The sequence below is a fragment of the Dipodomys spectabilis genome, unplaced genomic scaffold, assembly GCF_019054845.1.
Source record: "Dipodomys spectabilis isolate Male_0828 unplaced genomic scaffold, ASM1905484v1 ptg000197l, whole genome shotgun sequence".
Lineage (NCBI taxonomy): Eukaryota > Metazoa > Chordata > Mammalia > Rodentia > Heteromyidae > Dipodomys > Dipodomys spectabilis.
In genome coordinates, this window is record NW_024870874.1 from 18,137,094 (window position 1) to 18,151,195 (window position 14,102).

Below are 14,102 nucleotides of genomic sequence, written 5' to 3' on the forward strand. Positions count from 1 at the left end.
TCACACACTATACTACACACACACACACGCACACACACACACACACACACACACACACACAGCTTCCATCCAGCAAATCTGTGTTAAATAGGTTTTGTGTCTCTCCTCCTCAACCCTTCACATGTGCAAATATAGTTTAGTGGCTGAGGTTCTTTCTCAGTCTATGCCCCCACACTCACCCTTTCTGGCTTTGCCAGGTCCTGTGGCTTTTTAGGAAGAAAGAAAATGATCAAGGTTAGAAATTCCATGAATTTTCGCTTGGCATTTCAGTTGCCAGAACCTTTGGTTATTTTTTCTCTCTCTCTCTCATTTCAAATGCATCTTTTCCCATTTTCTTCTTCCTGTTTTTAGGGTGCCATATCTTTCCCATTAGTTCTCCACAATGCCACATGATACCCTGCACTGGGTCACTGAAGTCCGGGCCTTGGCAGATAACCACCCTGATTTCCTATGGACAGGGGACCTCTCTTCCTACTTACCACCGCTCAGCCCAGAAAGCAAGTATTACAGCGTCCCGAAGCTACAGATGGATGGATGAAGAAGGAGCAGAGAAGGAAGCCACATCAATTTTTCCTACACAGGATGTATTTTGGAGCTCTCTGCCTTCTGATACACACACACACACACACACACACACACATACACACACACACACACACACACACACATTGTCACACATGCACACTGATTCACATCCCAAGAGGCAGTGCTCTAAAAAGTGCAGGATGATGCCTGGATTTTGCTGGAAATGATGTGGCTCCTTCTCTGTGTGGGGCTTGTTTTGAGTGAAATCGAGATTAGAATCCTTATCCAATCCACCTTCCATGCTGCTTCTCTTTATCTCCTATTGGCAGACTTCAGATCTGAGCTTCCACTTATGGTGGAAACTGGACCATATAGTATCTAAGGGCCCTTTCCAGATAGCAGGTTTCTAGAGCTTGCCATTAGACCATGTCTTGCCACAGCCCCTGCTCACTTTATACCCATTTCTGAGCACACATCTGCCTGACTGGCTAGAACAACATATCCATAGTTGGATGGACATAGAAGGACAGATGGAGAGATGAATGTGGTCAGTTGCATGTGCCTCCTCTATTTCCAGCCAGGTCCTTCAGCTTGGCTCTCCAGTTCCTCCCAGACATAAGCTAGGGACTGAGGCTGGCTGGCATTTTGGTTTGTCTGAGTGAGGCTGTGCTTGAGTATATTTCTTCCAATGATGACTGAAGAAAGGATGAGGAAGTAGAAGGACTAAAAAGACAGCCGAGATGTGGATAAAATGATCCCCAAAGAGGTCTGGACAAGTCCAGTGACAAAGTCATCTGCATAGCAATGGCACCAGATTCTGCAGGGGAAAGATAGAGGCTGGGCTGTCCACCCTGGCCTTCTGTGGAGTTCTCAAGGACAGTGGGGGATGGAGCCTTGGAGACGGCTGGAGGTAGAATCTCCTGGATGCATTTCACATTGACCCTGATGAGCGATGACAAAGAGGGTGGAGATGCCTTTTCTAGACATCACTTGAGGCTCTGGCAATGGACTAGACCTATAATGATGATTGTGACACACTTGAATTTGGGGATGAATTGGGAACAACAAATTCTGCTTCTGGAGTAGACGCAACTCTTTCCTTTTTCACCTTCCAGGTTGCATTTTTGCTGCTAGGAGCATCTGTGTGGTGGAATGTAACTGCTCTACTTTCTTCTGCCTGATTTCTACAGGCAGGGGAGGAGGCTGGATACGTGGAAGAGCTCCAAAGGGGATTGGAAGGGGATAGGAGGCTTCTGGACCACAGGTGGGAGGTGCTGCAAAGAGTACCTCCCAACCTCTCCCCCCCCCCCCCCCCGTTCCCCACGCCAGCCGCATGGGGGAGGCAAGGCCTTTCTTCTCACAGCTGTGAAGCACCCAGATCATTCACTGGCCCCTTAGAGCTAAGCGTGTGGGAAGGGAAAGCCAGGCCATGTCTTCTCAGTGAAGATAATACTGAGCTCACTGTCACTTCCCTATGCCACATTTTGGACCAAACTGGGGACTCTCGAAGGAAATGGTGAAGTAGCAGCATAGGAAAGTCCTCTGTCCACAGCTCTTCATCCATATTTGGGGTCTGCTGATGACACATGGAGCCAGGAGCAGCTGGAAGAAAAAGCTCTGCTCTGACATCTTTTGCTCAGGTCCTTCAATGTAGACCTGGCCACCTTGCACTGACTGTGGGTTGGTGGCTTGGTCCAGTTGCCTAGCAGAGCAACTGAAAGAGATGGGATCCAGGAAGGAGGGAGACAAAAGAGGCAGAGAGAGGACAGGGTGGGAGAGGGAGGAGATAGCGCTGTTTGGGGGTGCTGCTGATGCCTGTCGGAACTTGCACTTGGTAAAGATGATAATCTAGACTGAGGCACGGCTTGGTGTGTCCCTCCTTCCAGGGCGGCCCTGGAAGAACGGTTCTCAGCTGTCTAAGCTCATGAGGGTTATGACTTGTTCTAGTTTGTAGGCCAGTTTCTGCTTCCCACACTGGTCATCATGGTCCAGGGGTCCAAGGATCTGTAGAAGGAGGAAGAAGAGGAAGGTTACTGGTCTGCATGTGTGTATGTATATCTGGGTTTCTAATGTGGCCATGGTCAGAGGGTTGAGAAGAAATGTATTGGTTGATGCAGACAGGAGGCTGCTGGGTAGGCAGGCAGCCTGGGTGACAGCCTGGAGAGGTACAGGAAGTATAGGGCAGGGGCTACAGCATGTGAGGACTTGTGTGTGTAGAAATGCAGGGCACCAATACACACATCAAATAGGAATCAACATGTGAATTCCACTGTCCACTAGAGACAGGTGACCGAGTACAGCACTTTGATGAGGATACCTGTGTACCAAGACTACAGTCCCCTGCGATTCTACAGCATCTCCAGGGGTCCATATGTGATGCAAAAGTGTGCTTAGTGTCCAGTGGGAATGTGAGTATCTAGATGTTAAGAACCCCACTCCTCCTTCAGCTCCCTGAGACTGCATATCCACATCTATAAAGCTATGAGGCTTCATTTTACCTATTAAAAATCAAACATCGTTGGAAGAGGCTGGTTGTAAGCTTTATCAGTCTTTAGTACCTGCTGGATAAGGTCTACCAATGCCTATTCTGAAGGTAGATAGTTGGTAGGGGACAATGACATCCAATGGTCGTAGTGATGCCCTCTTGGATTTAAGAGATGAGAGACGGAGTAATGGCTCTGCCATTGCTAGCTTTGTTCTGTGAGGGCAAACCAGGACCTTTCAGAAGGGTCCTGCTTCCTCATCTGTAAACTACAGGCACTACTAACCCATCTCTAGTCTGATCCAATATAAAGGATCAAATTAGCGATATGCATGAGTACCATAGGCACAATGCCTGCCTGCTCCATGGAAAGCACCAGATAAGCAAGGCAGAATGTACTAGCGTCATGGGTCTGAGGGGCGGGGATAAAGGAGAGGGGGAAGAGAGAAAGAGGAGGCTCACAGCTCAAGGGAGGCTCCTAATATTTTGGGTTTCAAAACTTGTCAATGTTTTCTGTTTATTTTTTTTCCAGACAAGTCTATATTAGGCCTCCCTATAAAGCCCAGCCTGCCCTGCAACTTGTGGTCTTCTTGCTTCAGCCTTCTCAGTGCTAGGATTACAGGCAGGAACATAACACTAGGCAATGGATGTATTATTAATTGGTGAGGCTGAGCTGCAGCTGTTTACTTCTGGGATAGCCAAGAATGATCATTTCCTAGCACCATTATTTCATTCAGATTGGACATTTTGATCCCAAGCTAGACTGCACTAAAATGTGGTGGGGGGAGTTAAGGGGAAGGGAAAGTGGGAGAAAAACGAGGGGAGGGGGTAACAATGTTCGACAAGAAATGTACTCATTACCCTACATATGTAACTGTAACCCCTTTGTACATCACCTTGACAATAAAATTAAATAAAAAAATAAAGTGTAGATTAAGGGACAGTTCTTTCTGAGGTGAGGCAGCTGTACTTTTACACGGATGTATTATACATCATCCTTACTATTTGTCTTGTCACAGAGAGGGGAAAACTCTGCCCTGGGATCAGTTCTGGCCTATATGCTGGTACCAGAGCTCTTGCCTATAAGGGACTCACAACTGGTTTTCCCTGATCTGAGGGTCACAGAATGTGTTGCTTGTGGCCTGTAGGATGCAAGGTCCTGGCCTTCCTGGAGCTCTATTAATCAGGGGTTCCTTAGACGCTGTCTGGTTGACAAGGTTATAGTGAAGAGAGAGTCTGGATTACTCACTCCAGCTCCTGTTACTGCCTTCTGTCCAGAGAAGGTCAAGATGCTGTACTTAGATGTAGGGAATTTGGATTCTGGATCACTTGCTCTCCACTTGCATGGCCAAGAAACTCTGAGAGCACTTTTGTACTGACTAGAAAGAAGGCAGACTCTGTAGTGCCAACTATCCTAGGTGGAGTTTTCTGACTAGGGAACACAACTAAAAACACAGGCTATTCCATTCTATTTTTATTCTGTCTTATCCTATTCTATTTCTATTTTGTTTTAGTCTACTTCTGTTTTCTGTTCTAGTCTAACCTCTTCCATTCCATTCTATTCCATTTGATTTCATTCAATGTCATTTGATTCCATTCCATTCTATCCCTGTTCTGTTCAGTTCTGATCTGTTCTGTTCCATCCCATCCCATTCTGGTTTATCATTTTCCATTCCATTCTGCTCCACTTTTATTGTGTTTTAGTCTGTTTCATTCTGTTCTTGTCTCTTCTCTCCCACCTCATTCCATTCTATCCCTTTTCTGTTCCAGTTTGTCTATTCTGTTCTGTTCTATTCTATTCTATTCTACTATTCCATTCTAACTGCTATTTTCTTCACTTTCTCCCTTCTCATCCTATTTTATTCCATTTCTCTTCTTAGTTGTTCGATTCTGTCTTTCTATTCGATTTCATTCTGCTCTCTTCTGTCATCTTCCATTCTATTCTACTCTATTCCATTCCATTTCTGTTGTTTCATGCTACATCACACCACAGCATATGGCCTTTCCATGGACGTGGAAGGTATATGTTCAAAGATAACTAGATCAGAGAGAGATGAAAAATAAAGGAATAATGCAGAGAAAATAAGAATAACAAGAGGAAAAATATAAAAAACTGATCTGTGTAAGAAGAGTGGGGATTGGTGCAGAATGTGTGGACGAGACCATTCTCACCATCTCTGTCTTCACAGAACAGCTCCAGGTCTGGCTGGAGTTTCCCCACAGAAGTAGTGAGGGATGTTCACAGGACTGGCTGTTCCTGTGCATGGAGACACGCACTGCTGTCCACCATCCCTGCCCTCCTGCTTCCCCACAGGCTTGCGAAGGCCATGGCTCACCTCCTCGCTGTACTTGCCCACGTAGGAGAAGATCTCTGAGAGTGCACTCATGGTGTTGAACTCATTCATGTGCATCCGAGACTGCTCGGCCAGGTACGCATTCATGTCCTGGTCGCTGATGGCTGGCATCTTCCCAATATCTGAGTAATACCTGCATGGAGAAGAGAAGCTGGAGTCTATATAGAGAGTATGCAGGAAAAGGCTCCACTTGCATTCCAGCGTTGGATGCCTGTTCTGTGACCATCAGGGGACCACAGTGGTCTCTGTCTGTCTGTCTCTCCTACAGGGCAGCTTCATTGGTCCCAGGAAGAGCTAACTCTATCTATTTGCAGCTCCAGGTGCAGGAGGCAGAGGAGGAAGAGTAGGGAGTGGCTAGGACATTGCAGGAGGGTGGAGTCATAGGGGACAGGGCTCCAGCCTGCCTGGTGTCCCTGCTAAGCCCCTCCCACAGAGGCAGTCTCCTCCAGTAGAGCCAAAGGGCTCTTCCAAACCTTTGCTCTTCCCTTTGTCCCCTGCTCTCTGGAGGTTAGTTAGAGAGGGGCGGGGAGGGGGGCCGCTAAGAGAGAGGCTGGCAGAAGGCAATCAGTCACTGTCACTTGCAGCTGTGCACTGCTGTCAACTGGTTAATTAGATGCCATCATTTACATTTTTAATTTCTGCAATTTGACATTTTATGTATCAGACCCCCAACTCCCCACCAGAGGGGAGCTGTGCAGTTTCCTAATGAGGAACTAAAAGGCCTCAGTATCCTGAAGACGACGGCTACCTCTCATTTTCTCCTATGTGTTTTTGGGTTTGTAGCTGAGAGAAAACAAAAGAATAGTAAAACAGAGCAGGCAGCTACTAAGACAAGGAAGCATCCTCAAGCTTGGGTCTTGCAATGGCCAAGCCTGGCCTAACTTAGCCCAGCCAGCACTCAGTCCCTCGTGCTGCTGGGAGAAGAGTCAAAGCAGTTTAGGAGGGAGAGCAGTCACCAGGGCAGGGATGAGGTAAAGCAGAGGACCTGGGCACTGGGTCAGTGGTGAGGCGTTCACTTATGGGCTGATCCAGTGTTAGGGATAGTGATGGCTCTGGTGGTTCCCAAGTCTAATGTGTCCATCACGAGAACATAAGCACAGGGGATATTCTCAGCCACACTGGAAACCTCATGCTGCACTCTGGATCTGTGTCTTTCTGGCTCACATCATCTCTTTCTGTCATCAGTCCCATGTCATTTTCCCTACTTCCACCTATCCCCTGCAGGGCCCAGGGCTTGCATGTGACAGACTGACAGAAACGGCACTCAAGTGCTCCTCTAACCATCAGCTCAGGGGCATGGAAGAGAATGACAACTCACTTGGCTACTAGAACGCTCCTGGCAGGCAGGAGATGGGTAGCTGCCTGCCACAGCCACAGCCCTAGTGGGATTTAGGCCTGTTGCTGAGTGTGCAGGGAAGGTAAGGCAGGGAGAGGAGGCCTGGTGTGTGGGAAGGGGGAAGGCAGAGCGAAGAAGAGGCTATCTGGATGGGAACCCCGCAGGGCACCAGGTGATAGCACCGTCACCTGTGAACGGATTGTGTTTTCCCTGGCCAGGAGGGCTTGGCCCAAGACAAGAGCCTAGCACTATGGCCTCCTCAGCCCTGAGGACCTTGAGGAGAATGGGGCTGCCCCAGGTTCACAATCTGCCATCCAGGCCCCTTTCCCATCCTTTCTGCCTGAGTTAATTGTTGGGTAGGATATCACATTTTTGGCCTGGACCTCCCACCTATTGCCTTCGCTCTAGCTGGGATCACAGACATATACCAAGAAAGACTTATTTGTGTTTATTTTTATTTTGCCGGTACTGAGGTATGAGCTAAGCAGGCAATCTACCACTTGAGCCATGCCCCCGACTCTTTGCGCTTCAGTTTATTTTGGGGTAGAGTCTCACACTTTTGCTCTGGCTGGCCTAGGCTTCAATCCTCCTAACTATTGCCTCTCCTGTAGCTGGTTCAAGCCTGGCTTATTTGTTGAGAGGGGAGGCTCACTAATTATTTGCCCAGGCTGACATCAAACCATATCGTTAAAACATTCTTCCCCTTCTTCTCCTCTTTCTCCTCCTCCTCTTCTTTCTCCTCCTCCTTTTTTTCTGGGTTTTTGGACTTGGGATCTTTTGCTTGCTAGGCAGGCACACTACCACTCTAGTATAAATGTAGAGTGATTAAATAACTTTTCAGGTATAAAATTGCCAGCAAAACCCTCAATTCATTGCCGGTATTTCTGGAAAACAATAAACACCAATGTTCCATTTTATAGTGGAAGACCGAAGGTTTCAGTATGGTTCCCAACCTTGCCCTTCCCAGGGAAATTTGTGTCCTTGGCTTCTCACAGCTCCCATACAGCCAAGCAAAATAGGTCTGTAAGTAAAGGTTATTTTTAGGGCCATACTGGTGAGACGCTTGAACAACTGGTGAGATGCTTTGACACTTGAACAGTGTTTTCTTGTTATGGTCACCAGCCAGCGATGTAGCACTGGGTCCAACACTCCTTCCACATAGTTCTACTATGCCACACACAGACAACAGAGCCTCAGACCAGGATGAAAAATCTAGATGCCCACTGAGAGGACGGAACTATCATCAGAAGCAAAAGCTCCTCAGGTTCTTGTCCATGAAATCTGCTTTAGTCATAGCAGGTGGATTGTTCCATTGGGCTTTTTTAATTTTAATTTTTTTTTTGCCAGTTCTAGGGCTTGAACTCAGGGCCTGGATGCTGTCCATGAGCTTTTCTTTATGCCCTACTTCCAGCTTTTTGGAGGGAGGTGTGTAATTGAACATAAGAGGCTCACAGACTGCCTGGACTGGATTTGAACTGTGAGCCTTAGATCTCAGCCTCCTGAGTAATGAGGATTATAGGTGTGAGCCAGCAGTGCCTGGCTCTGTTGAACTTTTTGCAAAAGTGTCAGGAGCCGGCTATTGCCTCTGTGACTCCAAGAAACCACACAGTGTGGACAGGCAAGGGACTTCTTCCCATTGAAATGGGAGATACCCAGCATGTTCTCCTTCATGATGGCCTATCACGTGCCAGACACTGAAAACCCAACGCATTTTTCCCAAGTGAACATTTACAAAGCAGATGTGTATGGGGAAGAAGACGGCAGGGGAGATGGGGGAGGGCAGGGAAGGAACCTTCTTGTCTGTGGCTAATGAATACATGCTTGCCTGCACATTCCTGTCATTCTTCATCCTAACATGAGCTCCATCTCCCCACTTGCCTGTGTGTGGAGAAGGCTGGACTGGATTAGTGTATGTCTGTAGCCCCATACCTGCCTACAGGTAGACTAATCACATGCCTGCATCTTGTGCATGTTCTAATAGAGTAGAACCAACTGGCTCAGCACCCTAATGGGTTTAGGGCTGAGTCTAGCTGACCTGCTACTCAGTTTGCCCCAGGCTGTCTACTGAGTAGCCTTATTTTCTATGCGGCCTTTGATTAATATGACCCCCACTCTCTCCATGACTCTGTCTAGCCCCTCTGAGTCTGCCATGAACCTGTAAGAGACCTTCTCTACCCTGTACAGTTGCTTCCTTCTCATTCTTGCTGTGCTGGTGTCTGGACTGGGGTCCTCTGCCGAGATGCCTCATCGATTGTGAAGGATGCAATTAAGCCCCTTTCATGAACTTCAGGCAAGTGTTCTCATTCACAGACTGTGCAGCAGGGAAGAGAAAGGTCAGCGTGGAGTCTCATACTTGAACTTGCTCCTGTGGAATTTCATCTTCTGAATGTGCTAGATCCCACCCCTACCAGTCTCAGCCAGTTCTCCTGATGAGTTGGTACCTGTGGGGGCATGAGCAGAGCAAAGCCCCAGAGAGCTAAACCCTGGGGTTAACTAGTCTACAGAGAGGTAAGACAGGCAGAGCCTGGGCCCAGCGAGACAGTGGGCGAAGGAGATGCAGGTATAACAGGTATTTCAGCCTAGTCCCCCAAATTGGCTTTCAAAGGCCTCTGTAAAGCGTTAGCTGATGGTTCCAGGTTCAGCAGCATGGAGGTCTCGCTCTCTGAGCCCTTAGGGTGGAGGAGGGAAGGGAGGCTGAGCACTGGACCATGAGAGCTCCATGGAACAAGTCAAGTGCCACCTATCCCAAGTGTCTAGGCCATGTTGAGGCCTGTCAGCCTCTGGCTGCTGGGTGGATGTGGGAAGAAGCAGAGGCACATCCCTCCCCGGCCATTGCTGCCAGGATGGGCCTTAGTATCTGCTATATTGGCATTGATGGCGTCCATACGTCTATATTTAACCCTTAACTTCTTTTTGTGTCAGAGGGCATTCAAATGTGTGGCATCCTCAAGTCCATCTCCAATGGTCCATCTGTGACCCCTCCGACAGGTCATCTCCTACAGGAAAGGCCCTGTGGAGTGCAGGGGACTAAGCCTAGTACTGACAGGGATGACCCTGAGTGAAGAGATCATGACCATACCAAAGCAGGTTGCACTGCAACTTCCAGAAATGACAAGTGATCACTATACAACAGGTCCTGGACAGCAAGCTCAGCTAGGCTCTGTGACAGCAGGGCAGCAGGTGAAGTAACAGGGAAAACCACCTCCTTTCCTCTCTGGGGCTTTGTCTAAGCATCTCAGCAGAGCAGGGAAGGCAGGGACTGCAGCAGGGCCCACAGACACTAACTAGCACTGCAAGATGTGTGGAGCAGGAAGGTGATGGACAGCCTGGTAGAATGATGGTAGGAGTCTGTGGGGGACATTGTAATGTGTATATGCATGTATGCCCAATACACATGTGTATCTACAGCGTGCACATGTATTATACATGTAGATACATACTTCATATATATCATGTGGGTGTGCACGTTGCACACGCATACACAGTATGTTTACATATGTGTGGCATGTGCACGACCACATAAATATGTGTGCATGCATGTGTGTGTGTGTGTGTGTGTGTGTGTGTGTGTGTGTTGGCAGGTGGAATTAGAGCGAAGAAGAATCCTATCTCCTTCCTGGGCCTTGCAGGCTTTGTGGCCACTAAGAGCATGGCCTTCTGTACAGGGAAGTGAAGTGCATGGTGAGCTGTGGCAGAGGTTCCCAGTGCTTGCTTCTGTGGACACCTTAGGACTTGGGGGTGTGGCAACTGCAGGATGAACCTTGGGAGTGGCCAGCTCACTGAAGGGGAGGAGTCTCCAGCTGGAGGAAGCTGCTGTTTCAGTCAGGAGCCCCCACTCACCTCTCTACCCAGTTCTTGTAGCTGGGGATATCCTTGGCATAGAGCAGCTTGTTGGATGGTGAGTCTTTGCCCAGCCGGTGCTCTGACGTGGAGCAAGAGTCCATGAAGGTCTGAGCCACCACGGAGAGGCAGGCGTCTGTGATGCTGTTCTTATGGATGTCAAACACAAACTGTGGGTTCTTGATCATGTTGACCCAAAATCGTAGGGGGAGGCTGTATGGAGGGAATAGGCAGAGAGTAAGGAGAGGGGGCTGTCACATAGCTGGAGTGTTTATGGAGAAGGAGCAATGGTGAGGGAGCTCACAGCCCTGTGGGGTATGGGGTGTAGGGCAGGTCTGCTGGGCCCAATTTATCTCCTAGGCAACTGAAGATCAGCAGGGTTATACCTGAAGAGACATACAGCTGGGAGGTACTGGAGAGGACTTGGTACCCAGCTATGCCACAAGACTCAGCCTGTTGTATGGGAAGCAGCTAGAACGAGTACTATGGAGTAGAATTTCAGACCATCTACTCTACTCCCCACCACTTGCCTGGTGTCAGGAGCATCTGTTGACAAGCTATAGACAATCACCTGAAAGCTAGGCTTCCTATCTGACCCTGCTCCCTATGATGACCTGGCAGAAGTCAGACTTTTGCTTCCTGCCTGGTCCCATCCTGTCTAGAAAAGGCACAAAGGCTGACAGCCAGCACAGCTAAGTGATTCCAGGCTGCCTTGCCACACTCATCCCCTCATCAGCTTCATCAAGCCCCATCTTCTTCTCCCCACCTAACATCTGCCAGCCAGGACAGACATGCCAGCAAGTACATGCCCAGGAATGCATAGGGTTTGATGTAGGGTTAAGGCAGATGCCAAGCCTTCACAGAGGGCATATCTCTGGTGGTCTGTGCTTTAAAAACACACAGGTGTCTCTTAGCCGGGTGGAGCAGGGTTGTAGGTGAGGAAAAGCATCAGCAGACCCACAGGGAGATGATTGCACAGTGCGGTCCGGTCCTGTGGTCATTACCTGCTGCTGCAAAGGTCCCTGCACAGGAAGGAGCTGGCCTCTCCTCTCCAGGCTACCTTCTTCCTGCCCACTGTCTGCTCTGAGGCTCCCACCTAACTGGCTGAGATGCCCGTGAGAAGGGGGTGGTGTCCAGGAAAGGATTGCTTTATTCCCTTCCCTCTGGTTCTTCCTTTCCCGCCATTTTCCCTGATGTTTTATTGTTGTTTGGGAGGCTGTTCTCCCTGCTGGTGACAGTTATAATACCTGCATGTGTTTGGCTTGCCTCTTAGAACTTAAACCCTTTAAATTCCATTATTTCAATGTTCGGAGTCCAATATTTCTGTTCATGTTGTTTCTAACTGTCGTCAGTATGCTCCAACAGTAAGACTTGACAATCAACAAGTATTTATTAAGTCTCTAGAAAGAGAACAGTGCACTGAGACCTGACGGTGTTCAGTGGTACTTGTTCCACCGTTGGAGACCCACAACAGAAAAGGAAGGGAGAGGTCCATACATGGGTGAGGAGGGTCACACAGCTGCCTGGCCTTCCTGAGGGGAGAGAGAGACCATAGCTACTGGACTCAGAGTCCTGAATGAAGACTTATCTGCCCAGCTAGCAAAGTCCTCTGCCCTCATCTTCCTGTATTTCCTCATTCTGAAATCCATGCTGGGAACCCCATATTTGCTGTACTCCTCAATCCTTAAGCCAGTTGTGATGACAAAGAAGCATCAAACAGGAAAGCCAAAGCTCTATGAGGCTCCTCCTGTCTGATGAAATATTAGCATGTTATTAACATTAGAGGTGCCGCTAATCTTGGCTGATTGCAGCCACTCAGGCTAAATGAGCAGCAGATTTATTCAAAAGAGAACAGGTAGGGGACTAGGGAAGAAGTGAGTGGCAGAGGTGAGCGATACCTAGGCCAGGAATAGAGGAGCCATCTTTGATCACTCAGGGACAATGCACTCACATCAGTATTCAGATCTCATAATGCTTGAATGCATCTTGCTCAGGGTAGCAATGGGTCAGAGCCAGGGGTAGGGAAGTGTTCTCTGAGAGGAGAACTTGAACCAGGTGCTGCTACCCACTTCCTACCTATACCTGAGGACCTGAAAGCAATGATCACATGAGGCTCTGCTTCTCTCCCAAGGGATATGATACCCTGCAGAAGGGACAGGCCAAAGATATATAGCATAGATATCATGTAGGGGCCATTCCTGTAATTGGCTCCCAACAGCATGCTTCTGAGACGCATTAGCTGTCTCCCCTCAAGAGCAGAACAGGGTCTGGGAAGGTGGCTCAATGGTAGAGCGCTTGCCTTGCATGCCTGAGGCCCTGGGTTCGATTCCTCAGCACTACATAAGCAAAAAAGAAAAAAAGCTGGAAGTGGCGCTGTGGCTCAAGTGGTAGAGCGCTAGCCTTGAGCTGAAGAGCTGAGGGACAGCGCCCAGGCCCAGAGTTCAGGCCCCACGACTGGACCAAAAAAAAAAAAATTAAAAAAAAAAAGAGCAGAACAGCTCTTATATCTTGAAGCTTGGTGACATTCAAGAAGGAAGACTCATTGACAAGAGAAATAGACTGGGTGGGGACATACCCCTGGACAGCTCCCAAGTAATGTCAAGAAGAAGGGAACATTAAATGTCCCTATACTTATTGACAGGCCTAAGGGAAGGCTAGATCAGAAGGACTTACAAAAGATAAATGGCTTCTCTGAGTGCTGATATACTGAGTGGAAATTGGCCTAGGATTCCAACTACTGCAGAAAGGTTGGGAGAGCTCCACTGAAACGGGGTTCACCTCCAGCGAGCCCAGGTCTTCAGCATCAAGAGCCACTGTGAACCCTGCACCCCAGGCTCCTATCTCTTTAGAGAGGGCCTCCAGATGGAAGAGAAGTGAGGCCGGAGCACACCTCGTGAATGGCATTTCCACCCCTAGCCTGACGTCTGCCTCCTCTGTGCTGCGCTCTTGCCCCTGGGACTGCTTGTCAGGGCTCTTGCTTGCGCCCTGGAGCCTTGGCCAATCCTAGCAGGCATAGGCCTGGGTACCAGAACTACACTGATTTGGAAGAAAAGAGCTGAGGAAGAACAGCCAGAAGTTGAAGTGAAGTGAAGGCTATAGGGAGGTAAATCTGAATGGAATGGAATTAACATCAGCCAGTATTGCCCACGGTAGAACCCTGAAACAGAGGCCACATTGGCCCCACATCTCTTCAATATTCACTAAGCCCCATGTTGTACAATGTTTTCCTTCATGGGCTACATACTGATGCCTTGTGATTTCACCCTGAAAGCACTCACTCTCCACAAGAATGATGGGAGAGATGTTGGACATTATAAGGATAGAGGGGACTAAAGTGGACACACCTGAAGTGTCCTTGTCATTAGTACCTAGGAGACCCTGTAGTTTCCAGGGAAGGCAATTCAGTTATGGGCAGGTCTCTTCCCCAACCAGAGTTTGGAAAGCGTTTACTGGATAGAACAGAAGCATCCCTGTTCAGCCAGGTAACCCCCAGGTGTGCACCAAAACTCCATTCCTGACTCAACATGCAATGTGGTTCCTGCATAATGCTGTGGCACACAAGACA

General features: G+C 48.6%; 1 protein-coding gene across 6 annotated transcripts in view; it reads right to left on the bottom strand.

Annotated features, from left to right (window-relative positions):
- Positions 1 to 1,656: 1,656 nt before the first annotated feature.
- The window catches only part of Plxna4 (plexin A4), a 353,917-nt gene continuing 341,471 nt past the window's right edge, over positions 1,657 to 14,102 (bottom strand). For 5 of the 6 annotated variants that reach the window (XM_042695992.1, XM_042695997.1, XM_042695994.1 and 2 more), the window contains 3 exons: positions 10,538 to 10,750; positions 5,344 to 5,494; positions 2,369 to 2,529 (listed from right to left, as the gene is read on the bottom strand). In XM_042695992.1, the coding sequence (XP_042551926.1) occupies positions 2,434 to 2,529; positions 5,344 to 5,494; positions 10,538 to 10,750 (460 nt within the window). In that variant the 3' untranslated portion in view covers positions 2,369 to 2,433. Of the gene's footprint in view, positions 2,530 to 5,343; positions 5,495 to 10,537; positions 10,751 to 14,102 lie in introns of all 6 variants that reach the window. The other variant, XM_042695991.1, reaches the window with a different exon arrangement.